Source organism: Dipodomys spectabilis, unplaced genomic scaffold, assembly GCF_019054845.1.
Source record: "Dipodomys spectabilis isolate Male_0828 unplaced genomic scaffold, ASM1905484v1 ptg000076l, whole genome shotgun sequence".
Lineage (NCBI taxonomy): Eukaryota > Metazoa > Chordata > Mammalia > Rodentia > Heteromyidae > Dipodomys > Dipodomys spectabilis.
In genome coordinates, this window is record NW_024870753.1 from 9,025,001 (window position 1) to 9,048,205 (window position 23,205).

General features: G+C 53.8%; 2 protein-coding genes across 2 annotated transcripts in view; both read left to right on the forward strand.

The window, feature by feature from the left end:
• LOC122110229 (basic proline-rich protein-like) overlaps positions 1 to 13,268 on the forward strand; it is a 25,117-nt gene extending 11,849 nt beyond the window's left edge. Inside the window, exon 3 of the mRNA XM_042682727.1 lies at positions 13,042 to 13,268. Within this exon, the coding sequence (XP_042538661.1) occupies positions 13,042 to 13,268 (227 nt within the window). The remainder of the gene's footprint in view (positions 1 to 13,041) is intronic.
• Ubash3b (ubiquitin associated and SH3 domain containing B) overlaps positions 13,264 to 23,205 on the forward strand; it is a 74,981-nt gene continuing 65,039 nt past the window's right edge. Inside the window, exon 1 of the mRNA XM_042682822.1 lies at positions 13,264 to 13,411. Coding sequence (XP_042538756.1) covers positions 13,287 to 13,411 — 125 coding nt within the window. The 5' untranslated portion in view covers positions 13,264 to 13,286. The remainder of the gene's footprint in view (positions 13,412 to 23,205) is intronic.

A 23,205-nucleotide genomic window follows, 5' to 3' on the forward strand; every position in this document is an offset into this window, starting at 1 on the left:
CCCAGATGGGAGCAAAGCAGGGGGCAGCAGGCTCAGAAGCAGGGCTGCGATGAGTGTATCTTCCCATTGTCACCTCTGGGCCTCTCTTTCCTCCCCTCCCCACCCAGGTCGCTCCTCCTCATCCGGTGAACTAATGTGCTCGGACCCAGGAGCACACCATACACACACACACACACACACACACACACACACACACACCCCACATCCACATACATCCACACACACACACATCCACACGCTTACACATCCACACACCCCACATACACACGGGGTTATTTTTGCCCAGAAGAGATGGTTCTGCAAAGACATTGCATTAATTACCACATTAATTTCCCATCCCGGGAAAAGCTCAGCAAACCCGAAAAGCTTCCTGCAGGCAAACACCTGTGCAGCCCGGTGGCGGACTGGGCTCTGGGTTAGGGAGGCAGCAAGGGAGCTGGAAAGCACCCAGCGATGGCTTCCGTGCAGGTGTGGGGTGTAATTGGGTGTTAATTGGGTAGCAGGTGGAGGCTCACAGGGTGGAGGGAGCCGCAGAGTAAGGAGGGCAGAGGCGGACTGCCCTAGCCTAATTTGAAAGAGTGGAATTTTCCTTCTCCTCTCTTCGGTCACAGAAGAAATGAGCACACACGGCCGCTCTGTGTGCCCAGCCCTGTGTTGCACTTCTGCAGGGCGAGCAGCTGTGAGGATCTAGCTTTTTAAGAACACAAAAGCCAACCTAGGTGCTCATGTCTGTCATCCCAGCTACTCAGGAGGCTGAGAGCTGAGGGTCGCAGTTCAAAGCCAGCCTGGGCAGACAACTCTGGGAGACATGTCCTCGGGTGAACCACCAAAAAGCAGGAAGTGGAGCTGTGGCTCAGGTGGCAGGGCACCAACGTTGGGTGAAAAAGCTAGAGGACAGCACTCTGGCCGTTAGTTCAAGCCTCAATACCAACACCAAAAAGAGAGAGAGCGAGAGAGAGAAGCTTGTGCAAGACTGGGTTGTAGCTCAGGACCAAAGCAGGGTCTAGCGCGTGCCAGGCCCTGGGTTCTATTCCCAGTGACACACACACAATCATAAACCAATATTTTCATGACACATGATAAAAACGGACTTACTTGAAAAAACCAACTTTCTCTCGCACAAAATACCGTGGAACACGATGGCTCCAGAACATATGAATCACTTCCAGCAGAGGTGGAGGTGGTGTTGACAGCCAAACACAATTGAAAAACACCCCGTGCGTGCGGTTCAGGGGTCTCTGCGTGCCTCTGTGCATCTTGGGAAAGGGGCCTGGCCCCGTCGGAGCTGGAGTTTGGCAGATGTATTTGATCAGAGACTACGAGTCTCACAAAACAAGAAGTCACTAAATTGTGTGGGTGTCAGGTGCGTCACATCATGGTGTGTTAGGCTACTCGAGGAGTCTTTTGATTAATCCAAGACGTCAGTCTCAGTCTCCCCAACCCCTAAGAGCCCGTCCGGTGCAGCTCTGAGGACAGCATACTCCGGCGGGGACTATGGAGGCGAAGGGTGAGATGCCGTCACTCAGAGGGTAACACACAGTCAGGTGTGAACAAAATGGCATCGGACAAAACTGCCCTAAAAGAATTTAAAAGGGGCCGGGAAGGGGGCTCCGTGGTAGAGCACTTGCCTTCCCTGCATGAAGCCCTGGATTCCATTCCTCAGTACCACGTAAGCAGAAAAAGCCAGAAGTGGCGCTGTGGCTCATGTGGTAGAGCACTAGCCTTGAGCTGAAGAGCTGAGGGACAGCGTCCGGCCTAGAGTTCAGGCCCCACAATCAACAACAACAAAGAATTTAAAAGATGCTGGGTGGTGGTTGCTACTCAGGAAGCTGAGATCTGAGGATTACAGTTCAAAGCCTAGGCAAGAAAGTCTGTGAGATTCATCTCTAATTAACCAGCAAAAAGCCAGAAGTACAGCTATGGCTCAAATAGTATAGTACCAGCCTTGAGGGAAAAAAAAAAAAAGCTAAGAGACAGCATCCAGGCCCCAAGTTCAAGCCTCAGTACCAGAATACACACACACATCACACACATGATTGAGCTCATTTTTATCCAGGGATACAAGGATGGTTCAATATATGCAGATCAACACACATAATATAGCATATAATCAGAATAAAAGACAAACACATAATTATCTCAATAAATGAAGAAAAATCCTATGACAAAATTCAACATCCCTTCATAAGAAAAGCACTGAAGAGATCAGGAATGCAAGCGTAAGACTATAGCCAGCATCATACACAATGGGGGAAATCTGAAAATATTCTATACTTAAAAAGCTCTATGCTGGATGCCGGTGACTCACACTTGTAATCCTAGCTACTCAAGAGGCTGAGATCTGAGAATCTCAGTTCAAAGCCAGCCCAGGCAGGAAAGTTCGTGATACTCTTATCTCCAATACACCATCAAAAACCAGAAGTGGCGCTGTGGCTCAAGTGGTAGAGCACTAGCCTTAAGCTGAAGAGCTGAGGGACAGCGCCCAGGCCCAGAGTTCAAGCCTCAGTACTGACACAAGCATACGCACACACACACACACAATCCCAATGCTATTCTTCACAAGCTCATCTTAGTCAGTGTGGAAACTGACATACAAAGCTGGACGTAACTTGGCCAAGGGAACATAGACAGGAATAGAATTCTGTCACTTCTATCCACATTGCTGGCCACTCAGCCTAACCACATGCAACCTAGGTATCCATGGTACTGATGATCATCCATAACCATGGGGATGGCCAGGGTGGTGATGGTGATGATGGTCTGACAATGGTGTTGATGGCAATGATAACAGTGATGATGGTGATGATGATGATGACAGTGGTGATAATGGTGGTGGTGGTGGACTGATAATCATGGTGGTGAGGATGATGATGGTGGTGATGATGATGGTGGATTGATGATGATGATGATGATGATGGTGGTGGTGGTGGTGATGAAGGTGGCGGTGATGATGATGATGGTGGATTGATGATGATGATGATGTGATGATGGTGGTGGTGGTGGTGGTAGATTGATGATGATGATGGTGGTGATGGTAGATTGATGATGATGATGGTGGTGATGATGGTGGTGGTGGTGGTGATGATGAAGGTGGCGGTGATGATGATGATGGTGGATTGATGATGATGATGATGTGATGATGGTGGTGGTAGTGGTGGTAGATTGATGATGATGATGATGATGATGATGGTGGTGATGATCAAGGTAGCGGTGATGATGAAGGTAGCGGTGATGATGAAGGTGGCGGTGATGATGATGATAGTGGATTGATGATGGTGGTGGTGGATTGATGATGATGATGATGATCATCATCATCATCATCATCATCAGTGATGGCAGTGGAGATGAGGAAGGTGGTGGTGATGATGATGATGGTAATGGTGATGGACAGGAAGAGGAGGACAAGGATTAAAGTATGTTAGGAACTCAGTTACTGAATTCAGTCCTCCTGTTCTGGGAACAGAAACAGGACAATGTTAACAACGAACACAAGAGGGACCTGTCACACCAGCCTAGAGGAACAAAGAGATGCTTTCCAGCGAGCCACCCACTCCTGAGTCCCAGGAGAGAGAGGCCTGCGGCAGAGGCACCACTCCCACACAGCCTGTAAAACTGTATTCAATCCAGTGTACTCACAGCTGCCGGTAAGCTGCTGCTCTCGATTATAGGAGTCTGTTAATAAGGGATTAAGATACAGACTTCTATTGTCTTCAAGAAAACAATGCGTGTTTAATCAGCCACGATTTTATATTTTTATTTAGTCTTGTTTTTTTTTTAGATTAAGTACAGACACTTAATTTTCATGAAAAAAAATCAAGTAAACCATCTAGGACACCCACTGCGAGTGGAAACAGGGGGCTTCCGCCCCCCCTCCCCTCCCCTCTCCCTCACGCCAAGGTGGCCAAAGGCGGCCACTGCATTCCCAGAGGAGCCGGAGGTCCTGGGTGGGAGCGCGGAAGGAATCCAGGCTTCCCAGAGAAGGGGAGTCGAATGAGAAACAGATGGGCTCCAATTTCTAAACCGGAAACACTTTTTGTTCCTCATGGGGGTTGGTTGTTTACTGGCTGTAATCTGACCCCAAAACAGGAGGCAGAGTCCAAAGGGCTGCAAGCCAGGCCTGGACATCAGGGACTAGAAGGGAGTCCGGTGACCCCCACCAGCCTGGGCAGAGAGAGGGAGGTGCTGGGCCGTGTTCCACCCCACTTGGCCCTGGCTCAGGATGACCAGCAGTGCCTTCCAGCTACGGGCTTGTTTCAGGCTGTCTGAGCCTCTGGCTGGGAGAAGCAGCCATGGCTGGGGCTGTGTGTGGGGCCTTCAGAGCCAGGCTCTGTGGGGCTGAGTGCAAAGGCTACGGATGCGGAATGTAGCCGGCGGGGGACTCGGGTTCTGAAGGCAAGAATCCACATCTTCCAAGTTCCAGTGCCGGTGTGTGTGGTGTGTGTATGTGTACACACGTGCACATGCGCACAAAGACATATGCACTCTATCACTTGAGCCGGCGCAGTTCCACTTCTGGCTTCCTGGTGGTTAATTAGAGATAAGAGTCTTCACGGACTTTCCTGCCTGGGCTGGCTTTGAACCGTGATCCACAGGCGCCCAGCTCACGGGGTCAAAAGACTCCCAAGTAACAGGGCAGCTCCTAGATAAGTCTTTCAATATGTGCATTCTAGAAAACACTAGATCCAAAAACAAAACCACAATACCTTTGCCAGACCTTAAAAATGAATCAATATTCCATCAGTGTTTAAATTGGTAGAGGACTTGTGTTTGTTTTGGCTACTACCATATAAACCTTGGTGTTCAGAACAATGCCTAGCACACCTTGCTGCTGGATGCAGGAAAGAACACATGGAACTTACGTAACAGAACAATTCTTCCTCCTCCTCCTCTTCCTCCTCCTCCTCCCCCTCTTCATCTTCATTTCTTCTTCTTCTTCCTCCTCCTCCTCCTTGTGGTTTGCTGGAGATAAAGGCTGAATGGGGCGGGGGCGGGGGGGGGGGGGGAGGAATCCATCCTCCAGCCTTTGCTCCTCCCTCCCTCCCTCAGCCTCCCTCCTCACCTCCCATCCAGCCTCACCTGTGCAGCCAGCTTGCTGGGGTGGAAGGGCAGCGGGCACTCGAAAGCCGGTGGGCACAGTGCACACTCAGATGAAGAGCTCTTCCTCTCTTCCCGCTTCATGTCCAGTGCACAACCGAGAGTCCTTGCACTGAAGGAAGCCGTTATGGAGGCCCCTCTCCCTCCTGCCCCCGCCTGCGCCTCTCGCCTCTCCCTCCAGGCCTCTGCCCCACCCCTGCCCTCCGGAGCCTGGGAGCCCTCCTAACCCCTTCAGAAAGAGCCAGGGACAGCTGTGGGGGGCTTCCAGCTGGCTTCGTCCTCTGTGATGGGCCCAGGAGGTTGGAAGTTTCCAGGCATTTCAGGACAGCTACTTCGTTCGCTCCTCAGGCACACTGGTAGAGGTGGGGCTGCTGGGTACCTCATCACAGGAGGGTCCTGATTTCCTTATCTGGGAAAGGAGGTGGGTGACACCAGGGCTGATCCGTGCCTGTCCCGCCCCCCATTCTCTTCTGCTCATATTAACATGAGAGTGAAGAAATGCATGAGCGAACAAATGAATGAGAGGGTGAGCTAGCCAGGTGCCAGCGGCTCACACCTGTGAATCTTGAGCCACACACCCAGCCCAACGCTTTGTTTTTGTTTCAGAATAGAATATCCACAGTCTCTCTCTCTCTCTCTCTCTCTCTCTCTCTCTCTCTCTCTGCCAGTCATGGGGCCTGAACTCTGGGCCTGGGCGCTGTCCCTCAGCTTTTCAGCTCAAGGCTAGCGCTCTACCACTTGAGCCACAGCACCACTTCTGGCTTTTTTCTGCTTATGTGGTGCTGAAGAATCGAACCCAGGGCCTCATGCATGCAAAGCAAGAGCTCTACCATTGAGTACCTTCCCAGGCTCACAGTATCTCTTTTAAATAAATGAATGAATGAATGAATAAATTGGTAACATCTTAGAATGGACCACTTTTGGATGCACTGAGGACGTAATTTGGGTCCCATAAGGACTGGGACTGCATCTGGGGCACAGTTGACAGGTGCTGTAAGAGATGCTCTCTGCTCGCTTTTCAAACAGATGCAGACGAGGACCGTGTGGGCCTCCTTCGTGTGTGGCTCCAAATGGCTTGCTTTACTTCTGAACAGACTGACCAAAGATCATCTCAACCCGAGCATACACCAGTCCTGGGGAGGAGGTGAGCAGATGTGTGCTGGCGGGAGAAGGAAGCGAGCAAGTGGAAGACTGCCGAGCCGTCACCTGTCCAGGCGCTATGGGCTGTAAATGATTGAAGATAGTACGTCCTAGTGGGAAGCTGTCTGGTGAAGTGAAGCCATTCCTGTACGTCACCTGAGGTGCATTCAGCAATGGGTAACCCTCCAAGTCCTCTCGCCACCCCGATCGAGTTCCAAGTCCATCCAGGAGACAGGGCAATAAAGGAAAAGGCAAGATCGATATCCCGAGTCAATCAATGCTGGCCTCCGAGGGCCAGTCCATCTGGGAAACTAGCTGGGCCACTTGGCCTGACTGTGCTGTGTGGCCCAGGACAACATCGGAATGCTCCTCTCTTCCCTGAAGAAGCAGGAAATGCAATCAGCAGCCTGTTACTTGGCCTAAAGAAGAGAACGCAGGACAGCCAGAGCTCCGGTTCCCAGTGGCCAGTCAGCCCTCCAATCAAGGGTCCCCCAGCTTCCCACACTGCTTCAAGATAAGCTCAGAGGAACATGCATGGTCAGCTTGACCACCAGCTGTGGCCTGGCTCTGAGCAAGAGTGTGAGTTAGTCACTGGAAGAAAGGGACGTCCCTGAAAACAAAGGCGAGCAGAACAGAATTGCAAATACAGCGCACTCTTCTCCATGGAGAGGTTTAAAACTAGTCGCTTGCAGGGCGCTGGTGGCTCACACCTGTAAACTAGCTACTGAGATCTGAGGATGGAGGTTCAAAGCCAGCCTGGGCAGACAAATCCAACAGACTCTTACCTCTAATTAGCCAGCAAAATGCCAGCATGACTGCTCAAGCACACACAGGCACAGGTGCACAGGCATGCACACACACACACACACACACACACACACACACACACACACACACACCACCTCTCTTCCTGCTTTAAGTCTGCCCCCTCCCCAACCAGCCTCCAGCCAGCCTTGCTCCGTTGCCAGTGCATGCCCCTCAGGCAAACCTCGCAGGACTGGCTTCAGGGAGAATTACTTGCTTTAGACTTAAACCATGGGAGGCATGAGAGTGGCTGGGTGGAGCCTGTCCACTCTCCAGAGACTTTCTGATCAGGGCTCTGAGCCTCCAGCTAAGACGGGGAGGGGGTTGGGACAGCCAGGCTCCGGAGGCTCACGCCTATCGTCCGAGCTACTTGGGAGGCTGGAAACGGGAGGATTGTGGTTTGAGAAAAACCGACAACAAACACCTGAGAAGAACCCAGCTGTCCCTGGGCTCTCAAGAACTTCACCCACAGAGGACACAGCTACAGGAGAGCTCGCGGTGCCCTGGAAGTCGGCAGAAGCCCTGCTTCCACGCGCCAGCCGCCGGGACAAGGACCGGTGGGCTTAGATTCCACGCGTGCCATGTGCGGAGAGAAATCATGAAAGTTGCTCTGGCTGGGCCCTGTGAATTTACTGAAAAGCTCCCCCCCCCACCCCGACTTTGACTCTGTGCCTTTGATCTGAGAGGATTTCTGCTGTAGTCACCATTGCAATCACCACGGGCTCCAAGAAAGAGCAGATTCACAGGCATCCATCTGTCTCATGTGGAAGACACACGGCCCTCAAACAAGCAGTCTGCTTCTTATCATCTTAAAGGAAACAGCCAAAGACTTAGAAGATCGCCTTGCTCCTGATCTGTTCCAGTAACAGAGTAATAACATCTCCGGAATTCCTCCAGGACAAAGACTGAGCTAACTGCCACCAGGCCGTACCTGAAGCCGGGGCTATGTGAACTCTGCAGACCTTTCTCCTCCCTTGCCCCCAATTCTCCCTATTTAACCTGAGGCCGATGTCTGCACCCCCAAAGACTGCTGAGGATGTACTCAAGAGCTGTCTTCCCAAGGCTGCTGGGTAATAACTCTCTTTTCTGCCCTTTACCATGTCTCTATTTAGCATAAGAGGACAAGTGGTTGGGGCTACCGTGGGACTCCTGGACTTCGGGCCTGGGTGTAAGATCCCAGTTTCATGAGCAAGGAAAGCGATGGAGCCAGGCCTGGCCTTTAAAAGGAGCCAGAAGGAAGGGGTCTGGGCAGAAGGAGCTGCTTGAATGGGGAGTGGCCTTTTCCAAAGAGGAACAGGCAAGCCTAATCCCTCACTCACTTCCTGCCCCACCCTGCCACCATCTCCTCCTCTTAACCCCAGTCTGGAAGTTGAGCACGTTTCTCCTGGATTTTTTTTTTTTTTAGGCCAAGGGGCTGGCCTGGGCACTGTCCCTCAGCTCTTCAGCTCAAGGCGAGCTCTCTGCCACTTAAGCCACGGCTCCACTTCTGGTTTTCTAGTGGTTAATAAAGATAAGAGTCTCACAGACTTTCCTGCCTGGGTTGTTGGCTTTGAATCATGATCTCCTCAGATCTCAGCCTCCAGAGTAGCTAGGATTATAGGTGTGAGCCACTGGCGCCTGGCTTCTCCTGGATCTTGAAGTCTATACAGCCTCAAGTCAACGAAGGAATATTAATGCAATGGGCTAAATATTGCATCCTTTCTCCTCAGGTGACGGGCCCCAATCTCTGGAATCTCTAAATGTTACTTGGTAAGGGGGAAAAATGCATTTTACAAGATGCAATGAAACTAAGGGTCCCTAGGTAGAAAAAAAAATCTTGGATTATCTGAGCAGATCTTAAATGCAGTCACAAGTATCCTTATAAGGAAAAGACAAAGGGAGATTCCAGATAGACAGCACAGAGTGAAGACAGAATAGAAAGACACTCCAAGGTGGAATCTTAAGAGTGGAGAGATGTGGCCACAAGCCAGGGCAAGCTGGTCACCACCAGAAGCTGGAAGAGGCAAGGGACAGATTTTCCCCTGGGACCTGCAGAGGGAGAAAGCACTGCCTTCCCATGGTGAGGGCTCTGGCCTGCAGATCCAGGGCAGCACAGACTATCATCCTTTACCTCTCTCCATTTGTGGTCATTGGTTACAGCAGCTTCAGGAAACTAATGCAATCACATTCCTCCCAACATCAAGCATCTCTTTGCCTCCTGGTCTTTTGGAAGGAAGAAGAGAAGGGAGAAAATAGGACAATTTGTTCCTTGCTTTATTAATTTTGCTTTAGTTTTCAATAGTTTAGTGCCTCATCCCCAGAGGAGAGGAAGTTGGCTGACACTGGAGGTTCCATCCTAAAGAGTCACGGTGTGTGTGGGGAGGAGTGGTGAGGGGGGGATCTGCCCTGCACTTTTGACAATGGGAAGGTTGCCTCTCCACGCATGTATTTGATTGAAATTCCCTGGACCCAGTGAGCTGGGAGCTGGCTTTGACTACCTCCATCCATGACAGGTAACTAGGGGTTCAGTGAATGTATAAAATCCCCCCTTGTTAGACGTTAGAGCAAACTGGCTAGGCCAGAGCACTGGTCCTCAGTTCTACGAAAGGAAAATGGATACGTAATTTTTCACATAGAAGTTGAAGTTAGGCCAGGCACTGGTCGCTCATGCCTGTAAGTCTAGCCACTGAGGAGGCTGAGATCTGAAGAGCTCGGTTCCAAGCCACCCAGGGCAAAAAACGTCTGCAAGAATCTTATTATCAGTGAATCATCAAAAAGCCAGAAGTGGAGCTTTGTCTCAAGTGGCAGAGCACCAGCCTGGGCAGACAAAGCTAAGTGAAAGTGTGAGACCCTGAGTTCAAGCCCCAGAATGGGCATTAAAAAAAAAAAAGTAAATAAACTTCCCCTTAGGTTGCCTCGGTGTGTCCCTTTGTATATGGAAAAAGAAGTTGGCAAAGGAGTCCTCTCCTGCATTTTAGCTAGTACCGTTTAGTTCACATCACAGTCATTGTTCTTCGATGAATCAGGGACAGAGCCCCTGGGGCAGTGGCTCTGGGAGGAGGCCTTCCTAAGGAAGGACCGGGACCAGGAGTCTCCTCCAGGGGTGGGGCGAGGTGGGGATTTGTTCAGACAGCCCCCTCCCCCACTGGCTGCCAAGGCCTTCACTTGCACTTTTCTCCGCAAGGCAAGGTGGGCACACACTAAAAGAATGGCAGCGTCATCAACCACGCCCACCCCAGCTGCCTGGGGGTTATAGGGTAGCTATCCTGAGAAAGTGACTAGGACCGTGGCCTGGAGGGAAGCAGCCACACCCCATGCCGTGAGTCAACAGGCCTTGTGGTCCGGAGAGAACTCAGACTGGCTGGGACCAGCTGGTCTTCCCTGCGGGAGGAAGCTGGTAGAGGCTCAGGTGTCAATTCCACCAGTGCCTCCTCCCTCCCTCCCCACTGCTCTAAGGTGCCGGCCAGATGAGTAATCATTCTTCCCTCTGTGGAACACAACCAGATAGATGTTCATAAAGCTCCTCTTGGCTTTCCACACTCAGTACCATCAAAAGCGCAATGCATCTTAACTGCCAGCCCTGCCACCTGGGGCAGAGCAATGGATACCATGACAAAGGTGGTTAAGTACTGGCATCGGGCTGAAGGGTGCCATGTTGGGAGGTCCAGAAGTTTCCCAGGCAAAACAGCCTGCTGGCTTCCGTCTGCTTTCCTGCAGGCTTTCTAAAACTGCTTTTGTACTCCGTGCTTTCTCTGTCCCACAGTTTGCCTAAAGGTGGGGGAGGAGATGCTGAACTCAAACTTTCTAAAGAAACAGCTCCTGCAATTGCAAAGACAATATAGGGAAAGAATGATGAGGGATTTAAAAGGAAACAAGAACTAATATTCAAGGGGAAAAAAGTATCCAGGCAGTACCTGGATTTGTGTAGCTCACACCTGTAATCATTGGGACTCAGGGGGCTGAGACCCAAGGATCAAGATTCAAATTAACCCTGGGGAAAAGGTTGTAAGACTCTATTTCCAAAACAGCCAGCAAAATACCAGGCTGGAGGTGTGGCTCAAGTGGCAGAACAGCAGTCTTACATGAGAAAGCCAAAGGAGAGACCAAGTCCTGGACTTAAAGCCCCAGTACCAGCAAAAACAAAAAGAAGAACAAAATTCACAAAACACTAACAACAACAAAAGCAAAAAAAAAAAAAAAAAGATGAATACAGGCATATAGTAGATGTTCAATAAATTTGGGCAGTTATGTGTACAGAGTTTTGTGGGTGCCAACATGCTTCCACAAATACTACATCCAGATCATCTGGCTCTAAGCCCACACATTTGGGGGAAATAATTAGAATATTGGTTTATGTCCTGCATGCTTTCCTGAATTAACTCCAGAGACTCAGTCTACTAAGTATATTTTCCCTATTCTGCTCTTGTCTTTTTGCTCTGAATCCTAGAAATGCATTCCACTCAGTTTCTTGGGCATCCTCTAGGCTCTGGAAGAGGAACTAATGTTTTTTCCATGTAAAGACACGGTCCTCCGGCCCTCCACATTAATGCTCAATGGCTGCTGCTGCTCCAGCCCTCTTATCTCCCCAGTTCCAAATGTCCCAGGATATTTTTTGAAGGAATGCAAGGGGCCACAGGATGACAGAAAATTAATGAAAATCATTTCCTCTGGTCACAACATTGGACGCCTTATAAGGCATTGGTATCCTCTGTGTACCAGTCACTGTCTCTCCTCCACCTGTCTCTGGGGAAGGCTAGTGGCTGTGGTTTCGGGTACCATCAAAGGTGTGCCACGCCAGGGGATGGCAGTCTATACAGATGAGGCCGAGGCTGTCAGGGGGAAGCAGTCTGCTGGTCCAGGGCATCTCAGCAAGTAAAGCTCTGGCTATTCACTTGCAAGCTCCATGGTTGGTCCCAGGCCATCGGAGCTGCTTCCCAACCTATAAAACTGATCCGGGGAAGGTGCATACTCTGTGAGCTAGTGTGACATTGCACGAGTCAGTTCGTTTATTATGCTTAACAGGATGGCTGGTACATAAAAGAAAGAGCCCAGTGACTGGTAGGTTTCATTATTGCTGTTATCAATCCACCGATCAGTAAGAGGTACAATAAAGGGCACTTGAGTGTTCTCAGGGCCTGTCCCTTGGCTTTTTGACTAGGGGCTGGTGCTCTACCCCTTGGACTTTCCTGCCAGGGCTGGCTTTGAACATTGAGCCTCAGATCTCAGCCTTCTAGTTAGCTAGGATGACAGGCGTGAGCCACAGGCTTGTGCCTCCTTCCTTAGGCCAAGGAGGGAGCTGTGTGGCCCAACTATGGCGGAGCCCTCTGATGGTTCCCGCAGCCATGCCCAGCCTTCCTTGGCTGTGCCGTCTTCTTCCTTGGTTTCCTTCTGTGGACCTGATGCTCTGACCGCCTAAAAACCACTCCTATGATTGGAAAGGCCCCCAGGCCTCCCTCCCTCCTTCCTCCTCGCTCTCCCTTCCTCTCTCCTTTCCCCTCTCCTCCCTCCTCTCTCTCCCCTCCTTCCTGTCCTTCCTCCATCCTCTCTTTCCTCTCTCTCTGCTCCTCCCTCCTTCCACCCTTCCCCATAAGGTGAGAGGCCCCCTCCTCCTTCCCCCCTCCCCTCTCCAGGCTGGGTGCCCGGTAGGAACTCAGCTTCCCCCCAGCCTTAACCCTACCCAGGGTTTCGCAGGGTGTTGTTTGTTGTTGTTGTTGTTGTTGTTTGCTAATAAAATAAAATTAAGCTTGGCCTTGGGGTCATCCAGGGTCGTGGAGCTCCGCCCTTGACGCCACCGAGGAGCAGTGGAAGCCTAAGCCGGGTTGCAGTGCCGCCTGATACGAAATGCACCCCAGGAGCGGCCTGGGGCGCGGGGCAGAGGCGCACGCGGGCGGTGCTCAAGGCCCGGACGCCGCGGTCCCTTTAAGAGAGGGGCGGGGCCGGGCCCCGGCGCGGCAGGCCCCGCCCCCGGCAGGCCCCGCCCCCGGCAGGCCCCGCCCCCGCGCCCTCTCCCTTTTATCCATTCAGAAATTACTCCTCGCGAACTCCGGGCCGGCGGGGCGGGAGGCGGCGCGGAGGACGCGGGCGGCCGCGGGCGCAGCGCGGGGGCCGGGCCGGCCGGCGGAGCCGCCGCCCAGGCGTCGGGCTCGGGGCCGCTCCAGGAAGCGCCGCAGCCTCCGCCGCGGGGACGCTCGGGCGCCCCCCCCCGCGTCCCGCCGCCCGCGCCCGACCCCGCGGCGATGGCCGGCCGCTGAGCCCCGGCGCCGCCCGGCATGGCCGCGCGCGAGGAGCTGTACGGCAGAGTCGCCCCGCGGAGGAGCCGCCAGCGCCCCGGCACCGTCAAGCACGGCTCGGCCCTGGACGTGCTGCTCTCCATGGGCTTCCCCCGCGCCCGCGCGTGAGTGGATGGCGGGGCAGGGGCGCGGGGCAGGGGCGCGGGGCGCGGGGCAGGGGCGCGGGGCGCGGGGCAGGGGCGCGGGGCGCGGGGCGCGGGGCAGGGGCGCGGGGCGCGGGGCAGGGGCGCGGGGCGCGGGGCAGGGGCGCGGGGCGAGGGGCGCGGGGCAGGGGCGCGGGGCAAGGGGCGCGGGGCAAGGGGCAGGGGCTCGGGGCGCGGGCCGAGGGGCGCGGGGCAGGGGCGAGGGGCAGGGGCGAGGGGCGAAGAGCGCGGGGCAGGTACCCGGGGCGCGGGGCGAGGGACCCAGGGCGCGGGGCGAGGGGCGACGGACCCGGGGCAGGGGCGCGGGGCGAAGGACGCGGGGCGCGGGTCCCGGGCGCGCGCTCGGCCCCACGCAGCCCCCGGGCCCGCGCCTCGCGGGGTGGCGCTCCGCCCGCCGCCCGCGACCTGTTGGGGCCCGTAGGGCGCGGGACTCGCCTGGGGCAGGGGGGCCGGGGGAGCCTCGGGCGCGAGTCCCAGCCGGGGTGCCCGGCGCCCCGCGGGCGGCGGGACGAAGCGGTTCTCTGGCGCGCGCCCCGAGGAGGCGGGGTCCCCGGAGGACGCAGGCGTCGCCCCCCCCCCCCCAGGAGATCGGGGCCGCCGGGGGAGCCACGCGCACGGCCGGGCCAGGGCCCAGGAGAGCGGCCAGCTCCGGGGGCCGTGCTCGGGTCCGGCCTCGCTCCCGGGGAGGAGGCGCGGGCCGCGGGTGGCGCCGCGCTCCGGGGCGGCGCAGGGATGGGGGGGCGGCGACCCCCTCCCCGAGGTCCAGAGTCCTCGGCGGGGCGGGCGGCGGCGCGGGGTCTGCGGGGTGGGCAGGGGGCGCGAGCTTTCGTTCTGGTTCCTCTCCGAGGCTGGGCGAGGGAAGGGCGGAGGGGGGCGCAGGTGGCTCTGGGCGCATCTGGGACGAGGTGGACTGCCGGTGCCCGGCGGCGGCGGCGGCGGCAGCCCTGGGCGGGCATCGCCGGAGCCTGCGGGCCCCCAGCGCGGAGCGCGGAGCGCGGGGCGCGGGGCCGGGCGCGCCGGGCCGCCCTCCTCCCGCGGTGAGCCCGCGCGCGCTCCGGCGCGCAGCCAGGCCTGGCCTGGCTCATCCTCGGTGACATCACCTGAACTGCGGAGCTGGCAGGTTTTCTTCAGAAGGGTCGGGTGGATGGAATCTCCTTTCTCTTCTGATTTTCTTCTCCCTCTGCCCGTGGTGAGCCTCCTTTATTCTTTCCTACTTTGGCCATAGCCTTTGTTTGTTTGTTTGTTTGTTTGTTTAATTGCAGCCACAGGGCCTTGTACTCTCCCTTGGTGTCTTTGCTCAAAGCTGGCGCTCTCCCACTGCAGCCACAGCTCCACCTCTGGCTTTTGCGTGGTCTCTTGGAGATAAGAGTCTCATGGACTTTTTCTCTCCAGGCCTGGCACCATGATCTTCAGACTTCAGCCTCCGGAGTCGCTAGCTAGAATTACGGGCGCCAGTACCCAGGACATAACCTCTGAGTTGAAGCGAACTCCTTCATTGAGTATTTCCCCCAGGCCGCCAGGCTGGAGTGGTGCTGGATGTCAAGAATGAATTGTGATTTCCAAGCCCTGGGGCTTCTGTCCTGGATGCCCAGAATTACAGGGAGGAGGGAAGGTGGGCGCACAGGGGCCTGTCCCTTGTGAGTCCTTCCCGAAGCGGAGCTCCTGAGCCCTGGAGGAAGGGAGGAAGAATTCTGCTAGCATAGTCCCAGGCCCCTGCCTTTTCTGAAATGAGGTCAACATTGAGAACTTAAATTGTTTAATAAAGGGAAGAGATAACTTCCCTGCTGTCTTTCTGTGCAATGGGCTTTCCAGGAATCTTGTCCTCCTGCAAGGACTCTGGGGGCCTGGTCCTTGTCCCGACAGCTGAGGGTGATGGGCTGATTTTGGCTTGTTCCAATCCTGACACCTCGGAGTAGCTAGCATCCACTGAGTCCTTACTACTTCCTACTCCAGGCACTGATTTCATCTTTAGGATCCATTCTGCACTCCACACAACACACCGCTGGAGGCCACCACGTGCCTCTTTTGTGAGTGGGGAAACTGAGTTTTGTGTAGAATTTATATAACTTGCTGAAGGTCGCCATAGTAACTAGTGAAGCTGGGATTCAAACCCAGACCATGGGGATACACGTTTAGGGTCAAAAGATGTGCCTGGTTGGCTGTGGAGAAATGCACAGGGCTGTTCCTAGCACACAGTGGGCAGCTGCTGTAATGAATGATGACACAGTCAGTGGCTTCAATCCCCAGAAATGCACAATTCTAGGGCCCGACATTCAAGAACAGTCTCTGGCTGAAATCAAGGTGTCCAGCCCAGCATGGTGGCTCATGCCTATAATCCTAGCTAATTGGGAGTCCGAGGTTGGAAGGGTCAAGATGTCCAAGGCCAGGCAGATAAAAAAGTTCCCAAGTTGACCTCCCCCCCACCTCAACCAATCGCAGAGCCGGTGTGTGTGGTGGCGTGCACCTGTCATCTGAGCTATGGTAGGAGGCCTACATAGAAGGCCACAGTCCAGGCAGGCCTGGCAAAAAGGATGGCTGTATTAGAAATAACGGAAGCAAAAAAGGTCTAGGAGGTGGCTCAAGTGGTAGAGCACCAATGCTAGATTCTGAGTTCAAATCCCAGTGTAGCATGTATATATATTACATATATAATATGTATTACATATTATGCATATATTGTATGTACATATATGTATTAAACAATATTATATATGTATCACAGGGCCTCATATTTGCTAGGTAGTTTTCTTCTTCTTTTTTTTTTTTTGGTCCGGTCATGGGGCCTGAACTCTGGGCCTGGGCACTGTCCCTCAGCTCTTCAGCTCAAGGCTAGCCTTCTACAGCTTGAGCCACAGCGCCACTTCCGGCTTTTTTCTTTTTGCTTATGTGGTGCTGAGGAATCGAACCCAGGGCCTCAGGCATGCAAGGCAAGCGCTCTACCACTGAGCCACCTTCCCAGCCCCTTCTTTTTTTTTTCCTCCTTTTTTCTTGAGATAGGGTCCCAGGCTAGACTTGAACTCTTGATCTAATTGCTTCAACTTTCCGAGTGCTGGGATTGCATGTCAGAGTCATTCTATTCAAGTATGTGTCCTTTCTTTTCTCCCCCTCCCGTTTTTGTTTTTGTTGTTGGGTTGTTGTTTGTTTTGTTCTAGGTCAGCCTTGAACTCATGACCCTCCAACCTCAGTCTCTGCACTGCTGCGCTTAGTGGCATTCCCATCACATCTGGTTTTACTTAGCATTTTTTAATAGTTAAACAAAAAAAGCGAAAATCCTTCCTTCCAGCTTTGACCCTCTCACCCCATCTGATAGTAACTTGGGACACGTGGGTCCCTCTTCGTTCCCTGCTCCTGACTCTGATAAGCTCCATTTGCCTCCCAGCTCCGTTGAGATCAACCGTTTTTTAGATTCCTCTGGCGTATTTCACGTAACACAACCGTCTCCAGTTTCATCAGTGGTCACTGCTTACAAGATTTTTTTTTTTAATGACTGACTAGTATTGCACCTAGTGTAAATGTTTCTATGGCTGCATTTAGGGCCCACTTGGGTAATATAGAACAATCACCCCATCTCAAGACACTTAGCCACACCTGCAAAGATCCCCCTTTACCAGGTGAAGCACTCACAGATTAGAAGGATGAGGATGTGGCTAGTGTTTGGGGACTGTTTAGACTCTCATAGTTACTACCCCTTCCTACCAAAGAGAAGGTATGGCTGGGTGGATTTTTCACTTTCTTCTATTTATTTTTGTGGTGCTAGGGATCGAACTCGGGACCTGTATGCGCCCAACAAGCACTCTATCCTACCGGCCTCCTCTGTCTTTCTCTGATCTTGCCTAGAAGGTGAAGGGCTCTTGGAGTCATCGGATGGGGTTCAGCTCCCTGAGCAGGCCGAATCGTCCTTCCAGCCTCTCACCTTCATGCTTCCATCCAGGGGGCCTTTGTGGTCGTGTGCTTCACCACTGCAGTCAGCGAGGAGAGGGGCTTGTGGCTTCCTTTTAGAGTGGAGGAGGGCATCAGGCTCAGGGTGAGAATCCTCCTCTCTCACACCAGAAGCCCGGCGGCTGGAACACGACGAGGACACTGGGCAGGATGGACCCGTGCGTCTAGGGTGGAGGACAAGGTTGCAGTGCCACAGGCAGGGACAGGCAGGTGTTAGGAGCTTGGCCTTCTGATGGGGAAGCAGACCTGGGGTCTGGGTTCCTCCCTGGGGGTGTAGCAGCAAGAACAGACACTTTGCCAGGGACTGGTGGCTCACACCTCTAATCCTAGCTATTCTAGAGAGGTTGAGATCTGAGGATCGCAGTCTGAAGCCAGCCCAGGCAGGAAAGACTCTCATCTCCAATTAGCCAGCAAAAAGCTGGAAGTGGAGCTGTGGCTCAAGTGATAGAGCTCTTGCCTTGAGCACAGAGACTCAGGAACAGTGCCTAGGCTCCAAGTTCACGCCTCAGGAATCAGTGCATGTACACCCACGCTCACACACAAAGGATCTGGGTGGCTGGCAGAGGATGGACCAGGACAAGGCTCAGGTTCCAACCTGTGCCATGCACTTCTGGAAAAGGCACTTCAAGTGCCCACAGGGCCTTGCTGCTGGCGGCGCTCCAGGAGAACAGGGCCGTCAACACCCGTCTTCCCCTCCTGCGGGCTGATCACAAGCCTCTAATCTGGCCTCTCTGGCTTGTTCATCCCTGGAAGAACTTTGGTCAAACTTCAACACTGCTGCAGAACACACTTGCAGGAAGAGGAGGAGAGAAAAATAAAGAGATTGGCAGGCCGGCAGGCAGACTAATGGACAGAGTGAATGACGTGTGCCCTAGATCAGACAGGAAGGAAACCTTCAAGGGGTCCGAGCAGCCTTGCCCTTCCCTTCCCTTCCCTTCCCTTCCCTTCCCTTCCCTTCCCTTCCCTTCCCTTCATTAATGAGGTTGCATGCCAAAATCTCTAAATATAGAAGTCCCGCTTCCTCTAGGCCCCTAAAGCTAGAGAAGGGAGGGGGAAGGCTTGGGGAGCCTGGGGCCAGGCCTCCGGGAGAACTCGCCCCCGCCTGCGGCCGGGAGCTGTCCTTACACACGTGACCACGCCCACCGGCACCAGCGTCTCCCGCTGCCCTCTGTGGCTTTGGGGGACAGATGCTCACAATTCTCTAGCCGGGGGCCTGGGCACACATCACTGGATCTGAGGGGTCCTTGCTGGCACGACCTTGACCTGATTTTTTTTTTAGTATTTATTTGGTTTTAAGGCCACTTGTGGCTAGAACTTTGTCTACTGCTGATGGCTCTCATGTCTTCCCTCAGGAATCAGATAAATGTTGTCTGAGAGAAGCCAACACAGTAATCTCGGCGGCTGTGGGTCTAGACCAGTGGTGGAACACTTGCCCCCCACCTATCCTCCTCTTCCTCATCCTCAGCACCACCAGCATGGCAGTAGTAACAACAGTCACGGGAAAGAAACCATCAGGCATGAGATACTTGGTTGTAGCTCTGATTCTTGTTGATGCTTGTAGGAGGTGCTAGGGTTTGAACACCGGGCCTTGTACTCCAGGCAGGTGCTCTATCACTTGAGCCGCTCTCAAGTCCTTTACGTTTTTATTCTCCTCATTTCCTCAAATAGTCTCTCTTTCTGTAAGACTGGACGGGTTCTCCTATTTACACATCCTGCATGCCTGTGATGTCAGACATGCACAGTCACGCCGAGCTAGTCTCTGGGACGGCCTTGAGTCTAGATCTTCCTGATCTTGGCCTCTGAGGTTCCTGATGCTTGATGCTTTTAGGTCTTCCACAGAACCCCTTTTCCTCAATGTCCTGATACGTTCAGACGTGTGTCAGAACCTGTCCTGTTCACCTAAGAGGCTCTGCGCACAGACAACAGAGGGAAATGGATACAGAAGGGCTTGGAGGGCTGGGAAGGTGGCTTAGTGGTAGAGTGCTTGCCTTGCATGCATGAGGCCCTGGGTTCGATTCCTTAGTACCACATAAGCAAAAAGAAAAAAGCCGGAAGTGGCACTGTGGCTCAAGTGGTAGAGTGCTAGCCTTGAGCTGAAGAGCTGAGGGACAGAGCCCAGGCCCAGAGTTCAGGCCCCATGACCGGACCCCAAAAAAAACCAAAACAAAACAGAAGGGCTTGGAGAAATTAAACCTAGAAGCTGGACACTGGCACTAGTATGGTGCTGTTACCCTGCGCTGGAAGGAGGGCAGGAGGCGCGGCGGGGATAGGGGGAGTGGACAGGGCTGTTTTCCTCCAAGAGTATTTGAGCTGTGTCTAGTTGAGGAGGTGGCGGGGGCAGAGGGAAATTGCTGGAATGAGTGCCGTCGACTTGGCTTTGGGCGCCGAGCGGTTATCCATGCCTCACTGCCCAAAGATAAAGGCAGCGCAAAGCTGGCTCTGCCCAGAGGAGCCCAGAAGCAACCTGCAGAGCCAGGAATTCGAGAGTCTGGTTTCACTCGCTCTCTGCAGCTTACCTGTTGGTGGACATTGGAGCCTCTGGAAGCACTCAGGTGAAGCCAGTAACTCTGAAAGGTAGCTTGTTCTGGCCCCAGCCCTGGGCCTGCTTTCCCAGGAGCCTCTTGGATGGAAAACACAACCCCCACCCCCCAGCTGAAAAGGGGGGCAGGGTGAGGAAGCCTCTAATCTCTGAGCTGGTCCCTGCAGTACTTCGCGCATGGAATGCTCTCCTGCAGTCTAAAAGTTGCCGTGATGCGCACTGAGTATCTCAGTGCACCGTCTGCATGCCTTGTTTAGGAAGGAGGAGACTCAGGCTCTGAGGGGTGCCAGGACTCAGCCATGATCATATAGTTTAGCGCTGACAGAGAGTTGGGGGCGGGGCAGTGGGGAGAGGGAGTCTTCTAGTTACATTAGAGGTCCCAGTTGAAAAGGGAAAACACTATAACCCCTAGCTACTCAGAAGGCTGAAATCCAGAAGATCTACTCAATTCAAAGCCAGCCCAGGCAGAAAAGTCCAAGAGACTCTTAACTCAAAAATAAAAGAAATAAATAAAAGTAGGGCTGTAGGTGTGGCTCGAGTGGTAGAGTGCCAGCCACCTGAGCAAGCACCCGAGCTCTGATTTCAAACTCTGGCAAAACATGCAAAAGGAAGAGAAGAGGGAGGGGGGAAGGGAGGCCTTAGCAAGCAAGCTTTCTTAAGCTTTTTGAGGTGTAACTTACATATAGCTCATTAAACCTACCTAGAGACAGATGTGTTTGGACTAATGAATGTACCTCTGTGATCAACACATCCATTGTCCCCAGAAGTTTTCCCTTTGCCACCCGGCCCCTCTCCGCCTGGAGCCCTGCCTACCCTTTGTCACCATAGACCGGTTTGCATCTTCCAGACCTGCCTGGAAGCAGCAGCGTGCAGGCTGCATAGGGCACATACTGGCTCCTTCCTTCAGCCCAGCACCTTTGACTCTGTGCTTCCGCCGTGCGCCTCTTTCATTTGACCTTGAGCTGTGCTGCAGGCGTGTGACCCCTGGCACACAGCTTCTAGGAAGATTCTCGGATAATACCTTTGGTTTTCAGACCACTGTTAGCTACTGTGATAAAGTGGATTCACTATCAAGTCTCAGGCACTGGAAGGGGATGAGGAAGTGGGTTCGGAAGATGACATACCCAAGTGGTGAAAGAGAAGAGCACGGCCCCGTGTCTCTCTCCTGTGGTTTTGGCGCCAGGGCCGGGAGAAAGAGCCAGAGAGCAGAACCAGTGCTACCACACGAGCTGTGATAAATGGCTGGGTTTATGGACTCAAAGGGGCACCATCTGCCTGACTTCTGATGACCCACAGATAGAGAAATAGCGTCAGACTCCAGTCCTGGCATGCATGCATGTGTGTGTGTGTGTGCACACACGTATGAGAGAGAGAGAGAGCCCTCCCTGCCCTGTGTTGAGCCTACCCCCAAGCAGGACACAGTGTTCCTCCCGGGGACAGAAAGTGGCTTTGTCACTGGAAGATTCCCTAGGGGCCCCTGGGGATTGTCCCAGAGTCTTCTAGGAGAATCTCTGCTCCTTCTCCTTTGAGGCGGTCCTGAGCCAGGGTCCGGGGCACATTTCAGGTAGCCCCTTTCCGTGGCTCCATCCACTCTGGGTCATGCTCCGGCCTCCAGCCTGTGTGAAGATGGAGGGTCAGGCAACCCCTGCTGCACGAAGGCCCCGGTAGGGCCTGCACTCTTGTGCCAGCGCCCTTCACCAGGGGCCCCTGCACCCTGGCCTTGGCTGCTTGCTCAGGGGGCCGCACCATTTCCCCTGCGACCCTTTCCTGTAGGGAGCTCTTCTGTGCTTGCTGGACCTGAATATGTAAGGCTTGGGGAGTGTCCACAGGCTCAGGGGCTTGCCTGGCCTCTCTGGATGGTGGCCTGTCCTTCTAGAGCATCAGGGACCCTGATGGCAGAAGGAGTTGAATGAGGCCACCACCTCCAAGGTGACCCCGTGCCCATGGGCGATGCTAGGACCCAGCATGGCGAGGACCTTTCTGTGACCGTCCCGTGTGCATTTTCACCTGGTGCTCTTGCCTGGTCTGCCTTGGTTTGGTTTGCTATGGCGTTTTACTGTCCACTTCTCTTCCACTGCTGCAAAGAGAACCCTTCAGGACTGCTGATAAGCTAGAGAGGAAAATGCATGGAAAGGGAGAGGGGTAGGCAGCAATTACGGCGGCGGGGTGTCCACGAGCAAGCGCGCATTAGGATAATTTCCAAATTGGTGCCTAATGTGCTTTTTTGCAAAATGCAAGTGAGTTCAAGCAGAGAGAGAGAGAGGAGCCCTGAGCTCTGGTACAAGCTTTCCTCGCGGGCACCTTTGTGATGAAGCCGCTCTCTGGGCTCTGTGCACTCACCCGCCGTGTGTGTAACACTTGCCGTCCTTCTGGAAGCGTAAACATTCCTGTCCGTGGCGGTGAGCTCCAGGCCCGGGCTGCTCCCACACCGAGTGGGCAGCTGAGAGATTCGGCCTCGGAGCTCCCAGCAGCCTTCAGCATGCCCAGAGAGAGCGGGCAGTACAGAGGCCCAGGACCGCCCCACGCTTCCTCCACACTGTGGTGTGGCTGGAAAACCTTGTCCCTGGACCACGTAGCAGGGTTGTTGAGAATCCCACCTCCACGCCCACTGTGCCCGGTTCACCAATCCTCAAACCCGTGAGCACCGCACGGCCGACCCCATGACCCAGACACAAGCCACCATCAAATCACAGAAGCACTGAAAACACCATGTAAGATCACCCTCGCGCTCTGCATACAAGGTGTCTGTGACACACAAATGAACTTGGTGATTCAGCTCCAAGATGCCACAATGGGAATTTGCAAATATTACAACGTCTAAAGAAATTTGAAATCTGAGATCCTTCTGGTTCCAGGCATTATGGATGAGGGATGCTGGAACAGCACATACAAGTCTAAGATACTGCATGGGGAAAAATAACCAAAACAACCTCCACAGCTAAGAAGCTCAGAAGGGCTTAGGTGGCTCAAGCCTGTAATCCTAGCTGCACAGGAGGTTGAGATCTGGAGGATGACAGTTTGAGGCCAGCCTTGGAAGAAAAGTTAGCTAGACCTCATCTCCAAAATTACCAGGGAGAAGCTGGGCTGAAGGTGTGGCTCTAGTGGTAGAGTTCCCGCCTACCAAGTACAAGGCCCTGAGTTCAAACCCCAGGTGGGCAAAGAACATAAGTAAATAAATAAAAAGGAAAGAAAGAGAAGAAAAGCGGCTGCATTTGTGAATATAGCCTAGATGATCTAACACTCCTTTAAAAAATTAATATAAGCCCAGCAAACGGAG